Source organism: Trachurus japonicus, chromosome 14 (genome assembly GCF_045865225.1).
Source record: "Trachurus japonicus isolate A0001 chromosome 14, Traja_1.0".
NCBI lineage: Eukaryota > Metazoa > Chordata > Actinopteri > Carangiformes > Carangidae > Trachurus > Trachurus japonicus.
Window position 1 is genome coordinate 17,562,077 of NC_140920.1, and position 17,967 is coordinate 17,580,043.

Genomic DNA, 17,967 nt, shown 5'->3' on the forward strand with positions numbered 1-17,967 from the left:
TTCGAGGAGCACGGGCTGAGAGCTGATTATGCTTTTATTGTGAAGGCACCGGACCGGATGTTGTGTTGACGCTGCTGCCCCGGGCGGAAGAAACGAGACGGTTTGTTTGACATAAACAGAATAACGCTGTTATTTTTGTTGGGATAACAAAAAAAAGGAGCCTCAAACCAGTTCTTTAAATGTCTGTCTGACGAGCCACGACCAGACATGAGTGTCACTTTGGATATAAGACTGAAAAGAGCGAACAAAGTTTATCATGAGGGGGTAAGTACGTTAACAGCCTCTGTAGCCTGTTTAGCTAACGTGACTTTTCTGCGGTGAAATGTGAACTTAGTTAAAACAAAACAGTGTAGCTAACTAATTAACTAAATAAATTAATAAAGAACCAACCGTCTAGTAATTTAGGAGGCGGTGGCGTCCTGTTAGCACATGACCAGCAGCTGATGAGCTATAATCTGTAGCTTCCGCCTTTAGCACCTCCCGTTGATGTGAATGGGAAGCTCAGATATGTAAACAGAGAAAAAATATCACGACCCAGATCATGTCAGACCAGGTCTAGATCAGAAACTATAAACTCTAATTATACACTCATTATCAAAACATACAATCTACTCAAAAAGAGTTGATATCAGAGTAAGTATAGGGCCAGGTTTATTCCTGCTGTCTGGTGCATATGGGTGTTATTTAGTGGTAATAAAAACTAAATTCCCAATCAGGTCAGAGAATACAGTGCAACTCTGGTACAGACAAATTCTGCCTGAGTTGCTGCAATAGTGACCTGAAAAAACAGAGTTGGAAAGGATGAATTGATCTAATGAGGTTTGTTGTTTGAAATGATGATTGTAAAACTTGGGCATCTTCAAGCACCCCCACCACCGGACAGGATCTCAGCTGTGTGTGTGTGTTTGTGTACAGGAAGTGGTGGCCGGTGTCATCGTGCTGATGTGTAAGGAGCCGCTGCAGCACCACGGCATCTCTCTGAGCATGGAGGGACTGGTGAACCTGCAGCTGAGCTCCAAGAGTGTGGGCGTCTTCGAGGCTTTCTACAACTCTGTCAAGGTGAAGCCAGTGAACTGGAGTTGAGTTTCAGCTCTCAGTCAGGAGGTCTGAAGTCTGGGCCTCCAGCCACTGATGAACATTTTATGCCTCAGTTTTATTACTGATCAATTTAATGTTCATGGGACAAGATCTCCCAGTCAACCTAACAACACGATATTGATATTCAAGATGTCTTTACACTGTGTAGCTCACACCATTCACACCCTCCTGTCACACGTTACAGCCTATCCAGCTGATCAGCAGTAACATCGAGGTGGCCAAGGCCGGGAAGATCCCAGGAGGGAAGACTGAGATCCCGTTTGAGTTCCCTCTGCTCGCTAAAGGAAACAAAGTTCTGTACGAGACGTATCACGGTGTCTTTGTCAACATCCAGGTCAGTGAGGTGGTGAAGAGTTTTGAGCCCTAAGAATTGAGACTGTAACTCAACTTTGTGCATCATAAATAATTACAGAAATGGGACAAAAGAGGCATTTTGCGCTGTAATATTATGGGAGAACAGTTACTGTGTGGGCACCACAACCTTTTTCATGCTTTTCAGTCTCACATCTGGGTGAAAAAAAACACTTAGCTACACATATTCAGATAGAAATTAGTCTGAAGTTAGCAGGAGGCTGTGCAGAAGATCATTTAAAAAATCTAATTAGAAAGGACATAACATAAAGTTAATTTTCAAACGTCATTCAGATGTCGTCATTTGCTTTACTGCAAGTTTTTCTGTTAAAACCATCCTGTTTTTGCTCCACCTCCCCTCAGTACTCCCTCCGCTGTGACATGAAGCGCTCCCTGCTGGCCAAAGACCTGAGCAGGAACTGTGAGTTCATCGTGCACTGTCAGGTAAGTCATTTAAATTAACTACTCTAATGATGGAAAGCTGCGAAGACCCCACACACCTATTCCATAGACACTTTGAACTGCTGGCGTCTGGTAAACGCTACGGAGCCTCAAACCTCAAGACTCAGTTTCATTCCAACACCCCACAGAGAAAACCTGCACAATGTGAATGTGAATTTGCACTAGTAACATCTGTTGTATATTTGTAGATATACAGTATATATTTGCATTCTACCTACTTTAAAAAAAAAAAATCTTAAATTACTCTTTGTATATTTGTTTTTATCTTTTTAAATTATAAGGGACAGATGCACCTAAATTTTGTTGTGCTTTATTACCCAATGACAATAAAAGGAAATTCAGCTCTCAACAAGGCTCAAACCGAACCAGCACAGGGTTCAGTGCAGTCAAGTCAGAATGAGCTCTGTTTAATACCTACACCAATATTTTGTTCAATACTTATGTTTTTAGTAAAATATGTTGCTGTCTGGATATGTCTGTGGTCAGTCTTCGTCTAGTTTCATTGAGATTTCCAATAGTAACACATTCGGGATCAAACATTTTTGTATGAATCAGATCCGCACTTGAAAATCTGAAAATGTTATGAAATAGTTTATGTTAAATATCTTTTGCTTCAGTTTTGTCGTCACTGTTGCTCTCAGATGAGTTGTGTTAAATCTGTTTCTTGTATTTTCAGCCACAGAAAGCGAAGGTCATTCCCACCCCGGTCAATTTCACCATCACTCCAGACACCCTGCAGAACATCCGCGAGGTGAAGAGACCGCTCATATTATATAATACTTTTGGTTTGATTTAAATCTGTACTAAGAGGAAACGCTTCCCTTCTGTCTGCAGAGAACTTCACTGCCAAAGTTTCTGATCAGAGGCCATTTAGACGCCACCAACTGTGTGATCAGCCAGCCGCTGACCGGAGAGGTGGTGGTGGAGAACTCGGACGTCCCCATCAAGAGCATTGAACTGCAGCTTGTGCGAGTAGAGACCTGTGGTGAGTTCACGCTGCCACAGGATTGGACTGAACGAGGGATGCAGGATCTATTTTTTTTTTTTTAAAACATCCTCTGCTCTGTGTGCAGGTTGTGCTGAAGGTTACGCCAGAGACGCCACAGAGATCCAGAACATCCAGATCGCTGAAGGCGACGTCTGTCACAGCCTCTCCATCCCCATCTACATGGTGTTCCCCCGGCTCTTCACCAGCCCCACGCTGGAGACCACCAACTTCAAAGTTGGTCAGTAAACGCCTCCAAATCACTCTCATTACCATGTTTTCAGCTTTTTATGTGGAAAATGTATTTTAAGAGCAAGCCCTCCTTGGGCTGCAACGTGTAGTTTGTATTCTTGATTTATAAGAAATGGCCAGAAAAGGTGCCAGTTATAATATATCAAAGCTTATTTTAGTCTGATGTGACAAGGAAAAGAAGCAGAACATCGAAGCTTTTGAACAATCAACCATGAATATTATTGGATTGTCTGTTTCAATTAATAAATGTCAATCAAGTAATCAACACATTGTTGCAGCTCTAGCTTGCTGCTGCCCACAGCTACACCAGTGTTGGTAAAGTCACAAAAACAAAGAAAACGTACTGACGCTGGTTATTGTGAGGTGACATGTTTGTTTCCGTCCTTCAGAGTTTGAAGTCAACGTGGTCATTGTGCTACATGACGATCATCTGATCACAGAGAACTTCCCCCTGAAGCTCTGCAGAGTCTGAAACTGGATCACACCAGCACTTGGGTAACTGAGACCTGTCATACACGACAGGACATGAACCTGAATCAGCTCTGAAGTGAAAAAGACGACGACTCTGGAGAGACTCCACTGATGAATGATGTGACTTTGACTTAACATTTCCCTTCATGAGTGAATACACTTGACCACTGGTGATAAATAGTGAAAATCCTTGTGATTTTCAGTTTAATAAACATCACATGTTGCAGACCGTGACTTTCAGGCTGGTACTGTAATTAATGAAAAAGCATGACTCAGTGCCTCACACCTGTGAACCTGATGCTACCAACGGAGCAGAGTTCCCTCTGAAATGAGACAGACCAGACCAGGTGATCTGATGAAATGTTTTATTTCTTCATAATATAAATTGATATCTTGCTCGACATCAACAATTCAATAATACAAAAAAAAATTTAATAGCGTAATAAAATGAAATGATTAACATAAAAGCAAACATTCAGGTAACAAACATCAAGGCATGCAGCTTTAAGACATTAAGGGAGCTGGCGTCTCCGGCCAAGCGCGGGGAAGTCGTCCGGCAGCAGGGCGTGGTCTCTGCAGGTGGGACAGGTGCTCTGCTCCTTCAGCCACGACTTTATACACTGAGCACAAACACAACAGGGGCAGCACATCAGAACCAGTCGATACACACACTCTGCTATCATGTATATATATATAGACTAGATTTCAACTTAACTACAGTAAATGTAACACTTCAGTAAAAATAACAATTATTTGGAGAAAAAAAAGATCCGATTTGGTCTGAAGGTCAAGTCATGTAAAATATATTTGAAAGAACTTAAGGACAAGTCAGAGAAAATGAACCTTTTCTGACTCATTTCACTTCAAGAGTGACTTAAGAGTAATTAATCAAATCCTGTCTGTATGTTCCTACTGACAGTTGTTAGGAGTTAATAATGATGCTGCTCGCCTCTTTATGGAAGCTGTGTCGACACTCCAGCACACACATGTCGTCTGGACTCATGTCATCGTGACAGATGATGCAGGGATCCTCCATGTTAATCTGAAGCACACACACACAGTCAGATCCAAACTGGACACTAGACACCTGACATTACTGTCCAGTACTTCATTAATAAAGTTTTATTTCCCTCCTTATGGATGACAGTAAAATGAGGTTGAAACAGCCTGTGCAGACGTTCCTGAAGAGTGAAAACTACTTGGTATTTGTTTTATGTGTCCACTTCTTTGAATTATTACCATAGAGCTAAAAACATTCCCATCAGCCTCAGCTGTACTTTGTGTTTCGTGCCTATCAGTAAAATACTGGTAAAATCATGTGTCTTGTTTTCATTTTGCCTTTCATCTCTTATTTTAATCAAACTGTTGTTGCAGACAATTACATCTGTTTATATTGTACAGCACTGTACTCTATAAATAAAACTTGACTTCAACAAAAAGAAATGTTTATTTTGATTCTTTGTTTATCCATTTTAATTTTTTTTTTTTTTACATTTATGACTTAAGACTGACTGGTAATAGAATAAATCAGATATAATCCTGGTAATCCTGATCCCTGATATACAGTTAGATTAGATTTAAAATGTTTATTTCTTCTCCAGAGTCATATTTCCATCCACGTCTTCACATCAAACCCGTTTGAATAGTGTCAGTGTGTTGGACTGTTGGACCAGTCTGGACTTACTGCGTTGGGATGTGTGGTTCTCTGCGCCACCACTGGCTGCCAGACCGGGACTGGGTTTACCAGAGAATGAGTAGCACACTGAGCCGGACTCTCGCGCCCCACCATGTTGGATCTGACTGAATTCATCTTCTCCTGAGAGGAAGAAAAAAAAACAAACAGCCATCACCATCACTGTCTTGCCACCCTGAACTGACAGCATCACTGCAGGTTGTCGGTGAGGAGCTCAGAGCCAGAGAGACGAGTCTTTCTCCAGGAAAGAGACTTATCAATGTAAAGGCCAAAACCACACATGTGGTCCAGATGTGTCTCTGCTCACTACGTCACTATTTTGATTACTCAACAAGACGACGCCTACCTGCTGATCCAGGATCATCTGGGTCACTCCTTCAACAACGTCCCGCAGCCCCATGCTGCTGAGGCTTCCACCGGTGGACGAACGCAACTCCTGAATAAGCATCATCAGGTCCGACCTGAACACACACACACAGTAAACTGATTTTAATACCAGTGAGTGGACGTTTGCCCCAAAACTTGGGGTTTAAATCTTGTCTAATAATCTGCCAATAGGATTATTTTTAGGTATAAAAACAAAATGTTCTTTAGATTTGAATTTTAAGAATTTGATCCAACTTTCACACTGAGCTAAACATGTTATAGATAAAAGATAAAACTGTCATAGGAAAGAAACGGTGAAATCTTGACACTGATCTCACATCTAGTTTAATATTTCTGTGCTGCAGTGTCTTGTTATTCAGCCACTGAAGCTAATATTTGTCCATCTTGCTCTACTAGATGGAAAGAAAGACTGATAGAATAGTGAGAAAATGACCTTTATACAGTCAATAGTCGAACTTGACACCGGTTCTCCAGTTTACCTTGAGTAGTCAGGGAAAATGGCCGACAGCCGCTCCATAGCGCTGTTGAACACGGTGCTGCGGAGGAACTTGGGCTCAAGCCCGGGTTCGGCCCAGCACGAGTTCCTGGGTTTGTTATGCAGCTGTGGCTCAGCTGCTGCTGCCATCTCCCCCCAGGGGCCGGAGCCGGGCGGAGGTTTGTGCTGCAGCTGTGGCGCCGCTGCAGGTTTGGGGAGCGTCGGGGGGCTGATGTGTGACGCCTGGGCTGAGGAGTGAGGGTGAGACTCTTTGGCGAGCTGCAACAGAACAGGAAACAGGAAACGGTTATCAGAGATCCTCCTCAAACTTAGATCTATCTGAATGTGAACTCTGTATATGACACATGATCAATGATAAAGACGACTGGTCCTGGTTCTTACTGCTGCTGGAGGTTCAGACTGGTTGACGCTGACGGGGGTCAAGTCACTGACTCTTCTGCCGTTCTTGGTTTGATCGATCTGCTCCTTGTACTGCATCTGTGGATCAGACAGAGGAGAGTCAGAACTAAACTGGTTTACCACTTTATAAAAGCACTGAATATTTCATGGCTTTTGTTAATATTCTTCAAAAATGAGATATTTAGCATTGAATCCATCATTTTAAACTCACTGTTTCGCACAGTTGCTCTTTTGAGGTCTAGGAACATGAGTGCAGTTGTCATACATGTTGTCATACATGTACATTGCTGATGAACTACTTTTGCATCTGCACCAAAAACAATCAAATCAAACATATTCCAGTTGGGTGGTTTATGAACCTGAGTCACAGCAGCAGTGGCTTACATGCTGCAGATCTGCAATACGGGTTGGTGGTCTGCCTGACGCACCTCCCCGGTGCTGCTGTTAAGCAGTACGCCCTTAGTACCGCGCAATCACAGACGTTGCACTCCTTGAACAACAGAACATCTCCTGGTGGCGGAGCGATGGCAGGGATCTCTCCCTCCTGCTGATGCCCTAAGTACCGTCCGACCCCCGACTCCTCGACCTTCCTCCTCACCCATAACCAGAAGCTGCCTCTTTCTGCCTCTTCTGCCAGTTCCCCCGTGGCCCTGCGAAGCCACGGAGCAGCCGAAGGGTCGAGGAGCCAACAAAGCCCCGTGACAAACCTCCAGCCAGCTTCCCCGCACTCCACAGCCAGGTCGGAGTATTTTCCTCGTTTCCTCTCATGAGCAGCCTCCAGCCGCTGTGAGCTGCAGCAGCACAGTTGTCCTGGCTGCAGACCACATCACAACGACGGGTCAGAGTAGTGTCTCAACAATTTTCCCCAGTAAACTGCAGCTGCTGCTCGAGGTAAACACTGTCGGTGGCATCGCACAGGAGACTCTTCACTGCCAAACCACTGGTGGAGGTTACGGAGGCACGGCTGAGTGTCGTAGGTCGCTCCAATCAGAGAGCTGAGCCTGGCGTGCGGGGTCTTCCACAGGTCGCACCTTATTTCTGTGACGTCCGACCTTGCTGCTGGCCCTGGGACACCGCTGTCCCTCCTGCTCAGCCTTCGTCACCTCTCCTACCATCATGGCTTTCCTCTCTTCATCCTCAGGCTCTTGGCCAGAAAAAGGGCGGTGCTGCAGCTTCCTGATTGTCAAGTCGACCTCCTCTTTGACTTTCCACTTCTTTCCAGTTCGTACTTGGGCGTCTGCTGCTCTCACCATTTGGTCACGAGACTGGTAATGCCGAAACTTGTACTTGCCAGGGAGCAGACTGCGATCTGTCCTGGCCAGGCTGTCTGCAAGTTGTTTCTTCACCATGTTCCCCATCCGCCTGTCTGAGAGCTCTGCCGTGTAGCTCCGTCCACAGACAGGTTGCTTTGACAGCAAGGTGACCCCCCCCCCCCCCTACTCTGAAGATGTGTGGTTCTGACCCAGTGACTGCCCAAAAGAGGATAACCTCAACGGCCGCAGCAAAGGGAGGAGGAGATTGAACACCCCATGGCGAGGCCGACATCCTCCTGCTGCCAAGCGGCGGTGAAGTCCTGGTGTGTGCAGCACATCTGGAAGTCCTCGTAGTATTATCTGTCTCCGCTCTCCGCTACCTGACCGCCCTCAGCAGCAGTGGAGCCTTTGGCGCGGTGGTTTGCGACCTGGCTTTAGGCTCCGCTTGTCCGACAGAAAAAAACATTTATCAACTGAAAACACTCTAGTGGAGGGTGGATCCTGTACCTCTGCAGTGGAGATTTTCTTTTCAATTTCTTGGACGTTGAGTCTGAAGCCGTTTCTCGCCATTTCCAGGTCTTGGTTCGGGAACCTGGAGAGACGAAGAACATGAGACGTGACGTTATCTGACAGGCACGTGATCCTCGTCGAGTCTCAGCCGTGGTTTCACTTCTCTGACCTGTGAACTGCTTCGTCCAGTTTGGCCAGCAGAGCCTTGGCGGTGTTCAGCTCCCTGTAGAGGCCGAACAGACCCTGGTCCCTGTTGCTCTCCGCCACCAGCAACTGGAGGACAAACAAAATGGAGACTCATCATCCTCATCATCATCATCATCATCATCAATTGGCGCCATTTTGAAGGAAATTAACAATTTTATTCAGTGTTTTCCATTTACTGCAGTGTGAATGAAGATGGTTCAACCGCTCCTCATCACTCACACTAGTAACTAATAATCTTAATGCGTGGAAAAGTCTCCTCAGTCTGAGAGCTGTGAGTAAATATGCTGTGTTGATAAACCGATATATTTACAAAGACATTTAAATTTACAAAAAAAACCAGCAACTCTTTCAGTCTTCACGTGTCGTTTTTACAACTTGAAAAAGCAAAATGTAAAGGCATCCTTCAGACATGTATGAATGTGTTAGACGTGTCTGGTACCTGAGCTGTGAGAGACCTCCTGCTGGCCGAGCTGAACAAGGTTTTACACCGATTGATCTCATCCTCCAGACTCATCTTCTCAGCTGCCGACTGATTACTGAAGAAACAACGAGAAAGAAGAAGTGAGCCAAAAACTCCAGGAGGGTTTTAGTTTCTCTCTCTCTCTCTGTGTTCACTCACCCCAGCTCCAGGAAATCGGTGAACTTCGCCTCGTAGCCGCTTTTCTTCTCTCTGATGTTTCTGGCCAGACTGTGCGGATGTGAAAGAAAATGACACAGATATAAAATGATAATAATTTTAAACCAATCACTTGACTGTGTCCAGTTTGATCCGTCCTCCTCCGTCCTACCTCTCTTGTTCCTCCGCCAGCGCCTCTATCTCCTGCTTCAGGGACTTCAGCACCTCCTGGTTTGCTTTCTTCTCCTTCTGGTCCTTCTTCACCTCCTCCTCCAGTTTTTGCTGGAATATTGCCAGCTCTCTGTTCGTCACCTTGACAACAGAAAACCACCAACAACATAAACACACACTTCAGCCTCTTGGATCAATTTCTTCACTTATGCATTTACAGTATTTACAGCTGGTTATGGACCTACACGTGTACTGAAAACGATGCTCATGAGTTCTTCCCTCATGGGAAGCATTTCTTTCATTAACTTTCTGTTGATTTCATCACCGCCGTTTTCAATCAACTGGATCTGCTTCTCCAGCATCTCGTTGCTCCTCTCCTTACAGTTGATGTCGCCCTGGACACATGAGCGTCAACAATAAATGAGCCAGAAGATGTAGAGGTCAGGGTTAGTTCAGACTAAGTGATGATTGACACTGGTTCTCTGTAGCCACAAAAATCTGAATAAGTTCATTTGATTTAGCTGCAAACATTTACAAAAACACAAAAAGCAATAAAAGATCTTAGGCTGTTGAAGACAGTAAAGGCTTGGATGTGAAATCTGTTTACTTTTAAAGAACCAAATCCACTTCATGTTTTGACCTTGAAACCCACCGATACCACAAAACACATTAAAAACACACAAATGCAGAAATAGATTTAAAATCCATAAATAATAATGCAAGTTTCTGAATTGGGAATTCAATTTAAATGATTTTTGTGATTTCAGACAAAATAAAATTGAAATAAAATAAATACAATAAATACAGGTTTCTATCCACTGCTGTTAATAAACAATACACTGCACTGAGAGTTGAGGGCGTCGTGTTAAAAAGAGAGCAGCAGTAGAGCCACGTGGAAAACATGATTTATTTATTTACTATTAACTGTTACAACTATTGGCTGTTTAGTTTTTAACCCTTTCAGTCAGACTCTCCTTCAACAGTCACAGATACCTGAAGCTTCTCAACTCACCGGGCAGCTCTCAAAAGGCTCAAGAAGCTCCGTGTTCACTGCCACACTGCTCATGCTCTCTGGAGACGTCTGAGAACGAAACGAGAGAAATTCAAACTTTCAAAATGGTTCATCCTGCATAAACATGTTTAGATATTAATCTAGTGAATTAATTAAATAAATTTAAAAAAGTGTTCTGGCATGAACCTGTGTTGCTGTATGTCTGCTCAAACTGTTTTCCTCAGCTGTCGATGTTGCGGCTCCGTCTACAGACGAACACGTTTCCATACGTCCGTCTCCAGACCCATCACCCACCGACCAATTATTACACGCCGCCCAGGGGTTTGCAGACGGAAAGAGAGAGGCTTGTTGCTGTGGATTGTCACCGCTGCTCCAATTGGGGTACGTGGGCTGTTTCACCACAGGAACGCCACCGTTTGGCTGGTAGCTAAATGCGTAAGGATTCGGGAGGACGGGGAAGATTTCAGTCTGTGTAGATGACAAATCGACCAGAGAGTTCGAGACGGCACATTCGTACAAATCGGGGGACGGATGGTCCGCGATGTCGTCCAGGTCGTCCAGGCTCGCTCCGTGTCCGGCCTGCTGCAGGGTCACAGCGTGCCTCGCCAGCCCGATACACCTCCCCATCTTTATGAAGCGAAGGGACTCCAGGAGGAAGGACTCGAAACCGCCTGCCTCTTGGATCTTCTGCTGAGCCACCAGAGGAAAATTGACCAGTTCTCCCACCAGCAGCGGGTCCTCGGCGACCAGAGGGCCGTGCTCCTCCAAGATCTGGGCAAAGTAGCTGCAGCACGGGATTAAATACAAAATGTTAATAAATATTCAGAAAACTCAATATTCTAATGCTGATAAAAATAAGGAATAGATACTGATAAACTAAGATTGTTACTTTTTGGAGAGAAGAAAGCTCCAACATCCACATTGGAAAACAAGCAAAATACTTAAAAAAAAAAAAAAACTTCCTCCCTGATTAAGTAATGAATAAAAATAAAGATTTGTTATCTCACTCACTCATACAAACTCTCTTTTGTTGGGTCGGGGTTGTTGTCCAAAATCTGTTTATAGTGACCTCTGTGTCTGCCGCCGTTGTACTGATCCTCAAAATCAGCCACTTGCTCTCGAAGATGGTTGGGAACAGTGAACGGATCACCAGGGTGAAGGAATGATCTGTTCACAGGAGGATGAACAGTTTTATGATTAATAAATAAAAAAGTTCTAACAACAGTTTTAATATAAATCAAAATGTCCACATGAAGAAACAAACTTACAAAGAATCATCTTCAAATAAGTCTTGGTCCGACTCCTCTCTTGGAGTTACAGCTCTCGGGCCCGTCCAAGCCAAAAGACCCTGAGAAGGAGACGACAGGAAACACTTCAGAGGCAGGAAATATAACCTACATTTTAAAATATGACGTTATAGTATTTTTTTTCTCTTTCATTTTTCAAGCAAAGACTTCTGACCTTCTGTTTCCTTTTCCGACTTCGACTCTTAGCCTTCATAGGAGAATTCTGAAATGAAAACAAGTGAGGATTTACTTCAGATGTCTGCACAGTGTTTCCTTTAATAGTCATGTCATTTCCCTCCATTTCTAGTCTTAATGCTGCACTATCCTGAGAATGATTTTCTCAGCAAACTATTGACATGACAAGCATATTTCCCATTTATGTTCAGCTCTATGTTGTGTCATATCAACCCAGGAAAACAAAAAATGTTTGAGACTTACATTTTGATTTTCGTCAGACTTTTTTAAGACTGAACAAAGACCATCTGAAAAACAAAGAACTGTGAGTTAAATCACAAAGTCTGCACAACATAAACAGGTCTTCAGACGATGTTACAAACAAACGTACCCATCATATCAAAATATTCATCCAGTATAGTGTGGCAGGACAGATAGTCATCTCTATGCTCCTCCAGAGTCCAGATAAACAGTCTCATGTCATGCGGTGATGCCTGTTTCAGGTATTCAGTCATTGTCAAGCCAATGCTTGAAAAAATCTCCGGCCTAGTACCGAGTCTGTCAATAATCATCTCCTGCAACGGGTCAAAGCTGAGCAGCACAGTCAGGTCCAGCTGCTCCAAGTGTTCACAGTGACGTTCAATAAAGGATTTTGCAGCGGTCAGGCCTGTGAAGCAGAAATCAGCCGGTCAGACTTAACAACCTGGTGCCGTTGTAAACTCAGAACTTCATATTAACACTTGCAAATGACGCTGCTCACCTGCGTCGTTGAGTCGACACGCCCAGTTGTTGAGTTTCGGATTTATTTCCAGACAACTGCTCAGGAGCTGGAGCAGGACACGAGCCCAAACCCGGTTCTTCCGCTCCAGTAGGAGTTCGACAGCCTGACAAAACGTGCCGAGCGATTCCTCCTGCTGCCAGTTCAACATCCTCTGGGCCAACGCGTTCCCCCTCGACGAGTCCAGCTCCAGCCACGGCCCCAGGCTGCTGGTCAGGGCCGACACCTGGAGGCTCTTCTCCTGCCTCAGCAGCTCCATGTTCTGGCTGATCTGCAGCAGAACTCGATCCCTGTACATCAACCAGGCTGTCGGCCACAGAAGAAACAAAAAGATTACAACTGATTATTATCACAAAACAAAACTGCTGTTGCCTGCAAGCAAAATGAAACCTGGTACTATTACAACCTATCACACCGCTTGTCCAACAAAGAGCACTACGTTTTAAAGCTGATTTTTATTCATCCTCACAGTATTTGTGTTAAATATGTGTGATTTGTAAAACTCAAATCTCTTCTTTCCCACCTTTTTCCTCTCCTCTCAAAATGTACTGATATGAAAACATACTTGAAATCGACTGATGAGAATATAAACATACTTCTAAACAAACATTTCAGGCATGCTGTGTGTGCTGCCGTACCTTTCTGTTGACTCTGAGCTGCAGAGTCTTGTTTCTTCTGCATGATCTCATCCTTGATAACCTGCTTATCCTGAAACGACTGTTTATGCGCCTTCCTCTTTAGCCGACGCTCTTCCTTTGATTTTAACTTCTTCAGACTTAAAAGAAAAGAAAAGGGCAGTTATTTAGAAAGCATGCACATATCAACTGTTAAATGGATCAAGGACATGAATATGTCATTGAGAGTGGACTCAGGCTTTAATTAACTCTCAAGCACGGTCAACTATAAAAACACTTATTATATCTGCTGCATATGTAGAGAAGTACTTTCTACCACAAACGGAGAGAAACACAGCTCCACTGACCTGAGGACAGTATCTTCTGCTGTTTCAACTCCCTCTTTTCTACATAAACTCAAAATAACTGTCTTCTTGTGTGTGGTTTAACCCTCTGACCCCTGCAGAGTTGACCCCACGTGTTACTCTGGAAGTGTAAACACATTTTGCCACCTGCTGTCTTTTGATCCATTTGTTATCTTGTATGACCTCATGTGACCTTTGGTCGTCCGTCCCGTTTTCATGTGACAATACGACTGTCCCTCATCACTGTGTCAGTGCACCTCGCTGAACTCTGTACGAAGGGCATTAAAGGTCGCTGCTCCTCAACCAGACTTTAATTTAACATTTCAAAATTATTAACTGCCAAATTTGATTAACTCTCTAATTATCAATTTGTTTCTAACCTTGTGCATTACCTGCCCAAGAAACATGAGCCCAGCTGGCCACATGGTGGCGCTGTTTATCAAGGCCAGTTCTAGAAAGGCCACAGGTCGACTTGAACTGTGACACACCATGGTCACCCTGGATAGATTATACACACAATCTTATCACATGACCACAGAACAAAATGATTCCATCCAGTGTCAAACTGTGCTGCTCATGAGGTTAACTTTTTTTTTTAAAAGGACTACTGAGATATGATGTTATGAAGTGGGGAGAGGCTCAGTCTTATGGAAGCTGCTTGAGGCTCGACAGATTTTGTGAAACAAGTTTCAAGTTGTCTGCCATGAAGTGTAGGTAGAGTGAGTTCAGTGCCTCTGTCAAAACTGCAAATATGAAAACAACTGAGTCATTAAAGAAAAGATAAACTGCAGCTTAAGGAATAATGATTATACACCCCTCCTCACCTTGTACATTCCTGATTCACTTTTGGCTTCTTAGGTGTCTGTGGTTTGGGGATGACAGCTTCAAACTGAAAAGAGAAACAACAATCAGCTCACCACTGATCCTGTCGTTATTAAACTCAGCGACTCTGAAACTTCCTCTTCACATCCAGAGGATTAACTCACCTTACATTTCACCAAACCTGTGGGACCATAGATTTTGATACTAGAGATTTGACCAACACAGTCTGGAGTCAAACACACTTCTTGCAGGAAATCCTAAAAATAACAAGAGTGGACAGGATTAGACACAAGACAGCCGGGTTGAGTCTGTGAACAGCCAACTCTAAAACACTGATGATGAAACGCTCTTAATAAATCTCATTTTACCTTTTCGGTCTTTTCAGAGAAAGTCGTTGTCTTGAGCGTCTTCCAACAGGTGATGTGATATTCAACCGTACAGCTCTCACAGCAGCATATCTGAATGAAGCCCTAAATAAAGAGCAAAGCACAAACAGTTCAAATTCAGCCTTGGTTTTATACAGTATGTAAACCCTTAACCAAACGCTGCTTTCTGCCTGTTGCTTCTTAGTTTTACCTTAAAATCTGGATCAGTGAAGTAGATTTCAGTTTTCAAGGAACTGTGGCATTTCTCAAATCGACAAATGGCATCAGGAGGAGGAGGAAATCTGCACAACTCTATAGCACCCTCAAGAATTTCCTAAAAACAAAAACACATGTGAGACAACCTGACCTGTAGTCTGCACTCACTAAAGTGGAATGGAAAATATCCAGTGGGTAAGGAATTTAAAATGAGAAATTGCAATTTGTTTGTATTGTACACAGAACAACTAACAACTTACCTTGAAATACTCAGGTTGTGTTTCTTTGACAATCTCTTTTGTTAAAGGCCAGGTGAGTTTACCAGGTGTTATTTGATTTTTTACCATCTGCAGAGAATCTGAAAACTGCTCCATAGCGAAAGCGAACCTAAAGAGAAGACGGAAAGTATTTATTCAGCTTGAAACACGGAACGAGTCAATGACACTGAAATGTGACCTGTGGACCTCTGTACCTGTTCTCTTTGAGATACACCTTCCCCATGGCGTAGAAAACCAGACACTGAAACTTCCTCTCCTCAAACGACTTCATCTTCTCCATAAGTTTTTGTGCTACGGAAAGTTCCTGCATTTCACGAAGCAGCCGCACGTTATGTCGGGAAAAACACATGTGTATAAAATATTTACCTAAATTGTCCAGTTCATAAAAAACACCTGGACTTGAAGCAAGAAAACTAATTTAAATGGGTAAAGGTAAAGACATTAGTACAGGGTGTAAATCTACAATTATAAATATTATAGTAAAATGATTTGTGGAGCTATTGTATCAAGAAAAAGCTGCACATTTATTGAGTGAGGCAATTGTTTACTAGCCTGGCTCTCGCCAGACCCTTGTAGTTCGGCAAAGCTACGCTGAGCTCCACACAAGGGTCTGGGACTGCTCCATAGGCGATTCATTTCAGAAGGCGGGGCCTTGTAAAAAAAATCTTGTATGTGATTGGATAAACCACTTGTCCGTTATCTTGAATGACGTGCTACTTCAGCCACTCACTGCGAGCCGCCATTGTTGTTTGACTCAAACAGTCGCTTCAGCGCTACGTCACACCTCAGAAAGTCCCGCCCGGCGATCCTGATTGGTTCATTATTTTTTGCTCCGGGGAAGAAGTTTGCATTGGCCTCGAGTCCAGACCCTTGTGTGAAGCTGAGCGTAGCGCCTCTGGTGGAGCTTTGGGGAACTACAAGGGTCTGGCGAGAGCCAGGCTAATTGTTTACACCATTAGCAAATAACTACACTAATAATGAGAAGATATAATCAATCACATCCTAAATTTGAATATGAAAAGGAATTAATCTGAGACAAAAAAAGCACTACAATGTCAACATGTTCTCAACCTTAACCTGGTGTATGAGTGCAGTATAAGCAAGAGGTGTGTTAATATACTGTGTATTTGTGTGAACCCTGTGTAAAAGATCTGCACAGGATCATCTTTATCATCTTGACGTGTAATAACTGCTGTGCTGTTGATGTGCCGTTACCTCAGACTGGCCTATTTCTGTCAGGGCGGACACTCGTCCGTACAGCAGCACCAGCACGTCCACAGGGAAAAGTCCAAGTTCCTAAGAAAATAAAAAGGAAAAACGAATTATTCTTGTGACATCACAAAAGAAACAAGAAACAGGAGCAAACAAACGCAGCATATGATGTGAGAAAAAGTAGAAGCTCAAGTTTCACAACTGAAGAGGGTTTATAATCTGCAAAACATACACTACTTCAAACAAATATATATTCCCCTAATGTCATTTACCCTCTTATTGTAACTCTTACTTCATTAACATCCTCCACCTCTTGGTATTATTCTTAATGCCTTCATTTATCCATATTTTATTCTTATTTTGTGTGTTTTTACGCGAAATGTAAATGTGTTTTTATTTATTCTATTCTGTCACTTTGTCTCATTTTATTGCACTTTTGTTTATTCAGCTGCTCTTATCAGTTTCTTACTGCTTCTTTACTTGTTCAATTCATTTTATCTTTATGTTGTCTCAGTGCCTAACCCCCATTTTACCTTCTACCTCATTTAATTGCATCATCTCATATTTTACTGTGGTTCCTCCTGATCTCATGTCCATGTGTGTTTCTGCTTGTAGGTTTAAACACGTTGTAAATGTCCAATGTAAATAATTGATCATAATTCCTTTATTGTTATCACTATATAACATAGAAAACGCTGGTGGCTTTGGCTCCCGAGTCGTCCAACAACATAACCTCATGCAGCAGTGATACTAGTTTGCATATGACCGGTGAGATTACCTTGGGCGTGGTGGTTTCCAGCAGCGCCAGCGCCTGACTGAAGGCCTGCTCCGCGTTGCGGCTGCGCAGGTCGGCCAGAGCGGTGTGGGCGTCCTGCACCGCCGACTTCAGCTCTTTGCACACAGCAGCTTTACTGTCGGTCACTTTCTCAGTCTGAACAGAGCACAGGTCACAGCGGGTCAGACGCTTCATCCACTTATATGGTCACGACACTTAACAACAATGTGTCTCATTTTCAACGCTACACTGACACCATGAGAATAGCGCGTCTGGTATGTACAAATAACAACAGAGTGACTCGATGAAATGAGGTGTGTTTTATCAGGCATGTGTCAGTTTTTAACATTTCATTTCACTGGAGAAGCTTCACAAGACTCAATGACGCCCACGGCTCAAGACAGAGGGCGAAGATACCAGGAGCAACAACACAATGTGATGATATGATACAGAACTTGCCTCCTTTTCCGATTTGACATTTCTGTTCTTTGATTTCTTCTTTGTTGTGGTGCTCGGCTCCACTTTCGGCTCCACTTTCGGCTCCACTTTCACCTCCTTCACCTCCTTTACCTCCTTTACAGGAACCTCACTGGAAACACAACACTTTTAATTAGTTATACACACATACCATATCATTCATTTATGTGGTTGAAATAGACAGTAGAAAACTGATTCTGGCCTGTTAACGTGTAACGTCTGCATTCTTTAATTTGACTTCC

At 43.4% G+C, this 17,967-nt stretch overlaps 2 protein-coding genes across 2 annotated transcripts in view; one reads left to right on the plus strand and one right to left on the minus strand.

Moving 5' to 3' along the window:
* The first annotated feature begins 62 nt into the window (after window positions 1-62).
* vps26c (VPS26 endosomal protein sorting factor C) lies at window positions 63-3,986 on the plus strand. The gene is made up of 8 exons (XM_085798199.1): window positions 63-264; window positions 916-1,059; window positions 1,283-1,432; window positions 1,813-1,893; window positions 2,588-2,662; window positions 2,746-2,896; window positions 2,985-3,137; window positions 3,538-3,986. The coding sequence occupies exons 1-8, from the start codon at window positions 208-210 to the stop codon at window positions 3,618-3,620; spliced, it is 894 nt and encodes a 297-aa protein (XP_085654325.1). The 5' UTR covers window positions 63-207; the 3' UTR covers window positions 3,621-3,986.
* ttc3 (tetratricopeptide repeat domain 3) overlaps window positions 3,968-17,967 on the minus strand; it is a 27,329-nt gene continuing 13,329 nt past the window's right edge. The window contains exons 17-47 of the mRNA XM_085798198.1: window positions 17,819-17,837; window positions 17,699-17,776; window positions 17,252-17,398; window positions 16,477-16,557; window positions 15,456-15,565; window positions 15,244-15,370; window positions 14,979-15,101; window positions 14,771-14,872; window positions 14,567-14,659; window positions 14,405-14,469; window positions 13,240-13,376; window positions 12,584-12,907; window positions 12,215-12,490; window positions 12,088-12,131; window positions 11,825-11,872; window positions 11,632-11,711; window positions 11,375-11,530; window positions 10,550-11,147; window positions 10,364-10,432; window positions 9,597-9,746; window positions 9,353-9,492; window positions 9,184-9,252; window positions 9,004-9,100; window positions 8,527-8,630; window positions 8,355-8,439; window positions 6,577-6,672; window positions 6,179-6,453; window positions 5,659-5,773; window positions 5,304-5,435; window positions 4,569-4,661; window positions 3,968-4,239 (exon numbers count right to left, since the gene is read on the minus strand). Coding sequence (XP_085654324.1) covers window positions 4,132-4,239; window positions 4,569-4,661; window positions 5,304-5,435; window positions 5,659-5,773; window positions 6,179-6,453; window positions 6,577-6,672; window positions 8,355-8,439; window positions 8,527-8,630; window positions 9,004-9,100; window positions 9,184-9,252; window positions 9,353-9,492; window positions 9,597-9,746; window positions 10,364-10,432; window positions 10,550-11,147; window positions 11,375-11,530; window positions 11,632-11,711; window positions 11,825-11,872; window positions 12,088-12,131; window positions 12,215-12,490; window positions 12,584-12,907; window positions 13,240-13,376; window positions 14,405-14,469; window positions 14,567-14,659; window positions 14,771-14,872; window positions 14,979-15,101; window positions 15,244-15,370; window positions 15,456-15,565; window positions 16,477-16,557; window positions 17,252-17,398; window positions 17,699-17,776; window positions 17,819-17,837 — 4,141 coding nt within the window. The 3' untranslated portion in view covers window positions 3,968-4,131. The remainder of the gene's footprint in view (window positions 4,240-4,568; window positions 4,662-5,303; window positions 5,436-5,658; window positions 5,774-6,178; window positions 6,454-6,576; window positions 6,673-8,354; window positions 8,440-8,526; window positions 8,631-9,003; window positions 9,101-9,183; window positions 9,253-9,352; window positions 9,493-9,596; window positions 9,747-10,363; window positions 10,433-10,549; window positions 11,148-11,374; window positions 11,531-11,631; window positions 11,712-11,824; window positions 11,873-12,087; window positions 12,132-12,214; window positions 12,491-12,583; window positions 12,908-13,239; window positions 13,377-14,404; window positions 14,470-14,566; window positions 14,660-14,770; window positions 14,873-14,978; window positions 15,102-15,243; window positions 15,371-15,455; window positions 15,566-16,476; window positions 16,558-17,251; window positions 17,399-17,698; window positions 17,777-17,818; window positions 17,838-17,967) is intronic.

What these genes read in the sequence shown, in the direction of transcription:
- vps26c (XM_085798199.1), top strand. Translation starts at nt 208, where the DNA reads ATGAGTGTCACTTTGGATATAAGACTGAAAAGAGCGAACAAAGTTTAT. An exon ending in ACAAAGTTTATCATGAGGGG is followed by an intron (nt 265 to 915) that starts GTAAGTACGTTA and finishes GTTTGTGTACAG; the next exon opens with GAAGTGGTGGCCGGTGTCAT. An exon ending in GTGTCTTTGTCAACATCCAG is followed by an intron (nt 1,433 to 1,812) that starts GTCAGTGAGGTG and finishes ACCTCCCCTCAG; the next exon opens with TACTCCCTCCGCTGTGACAT.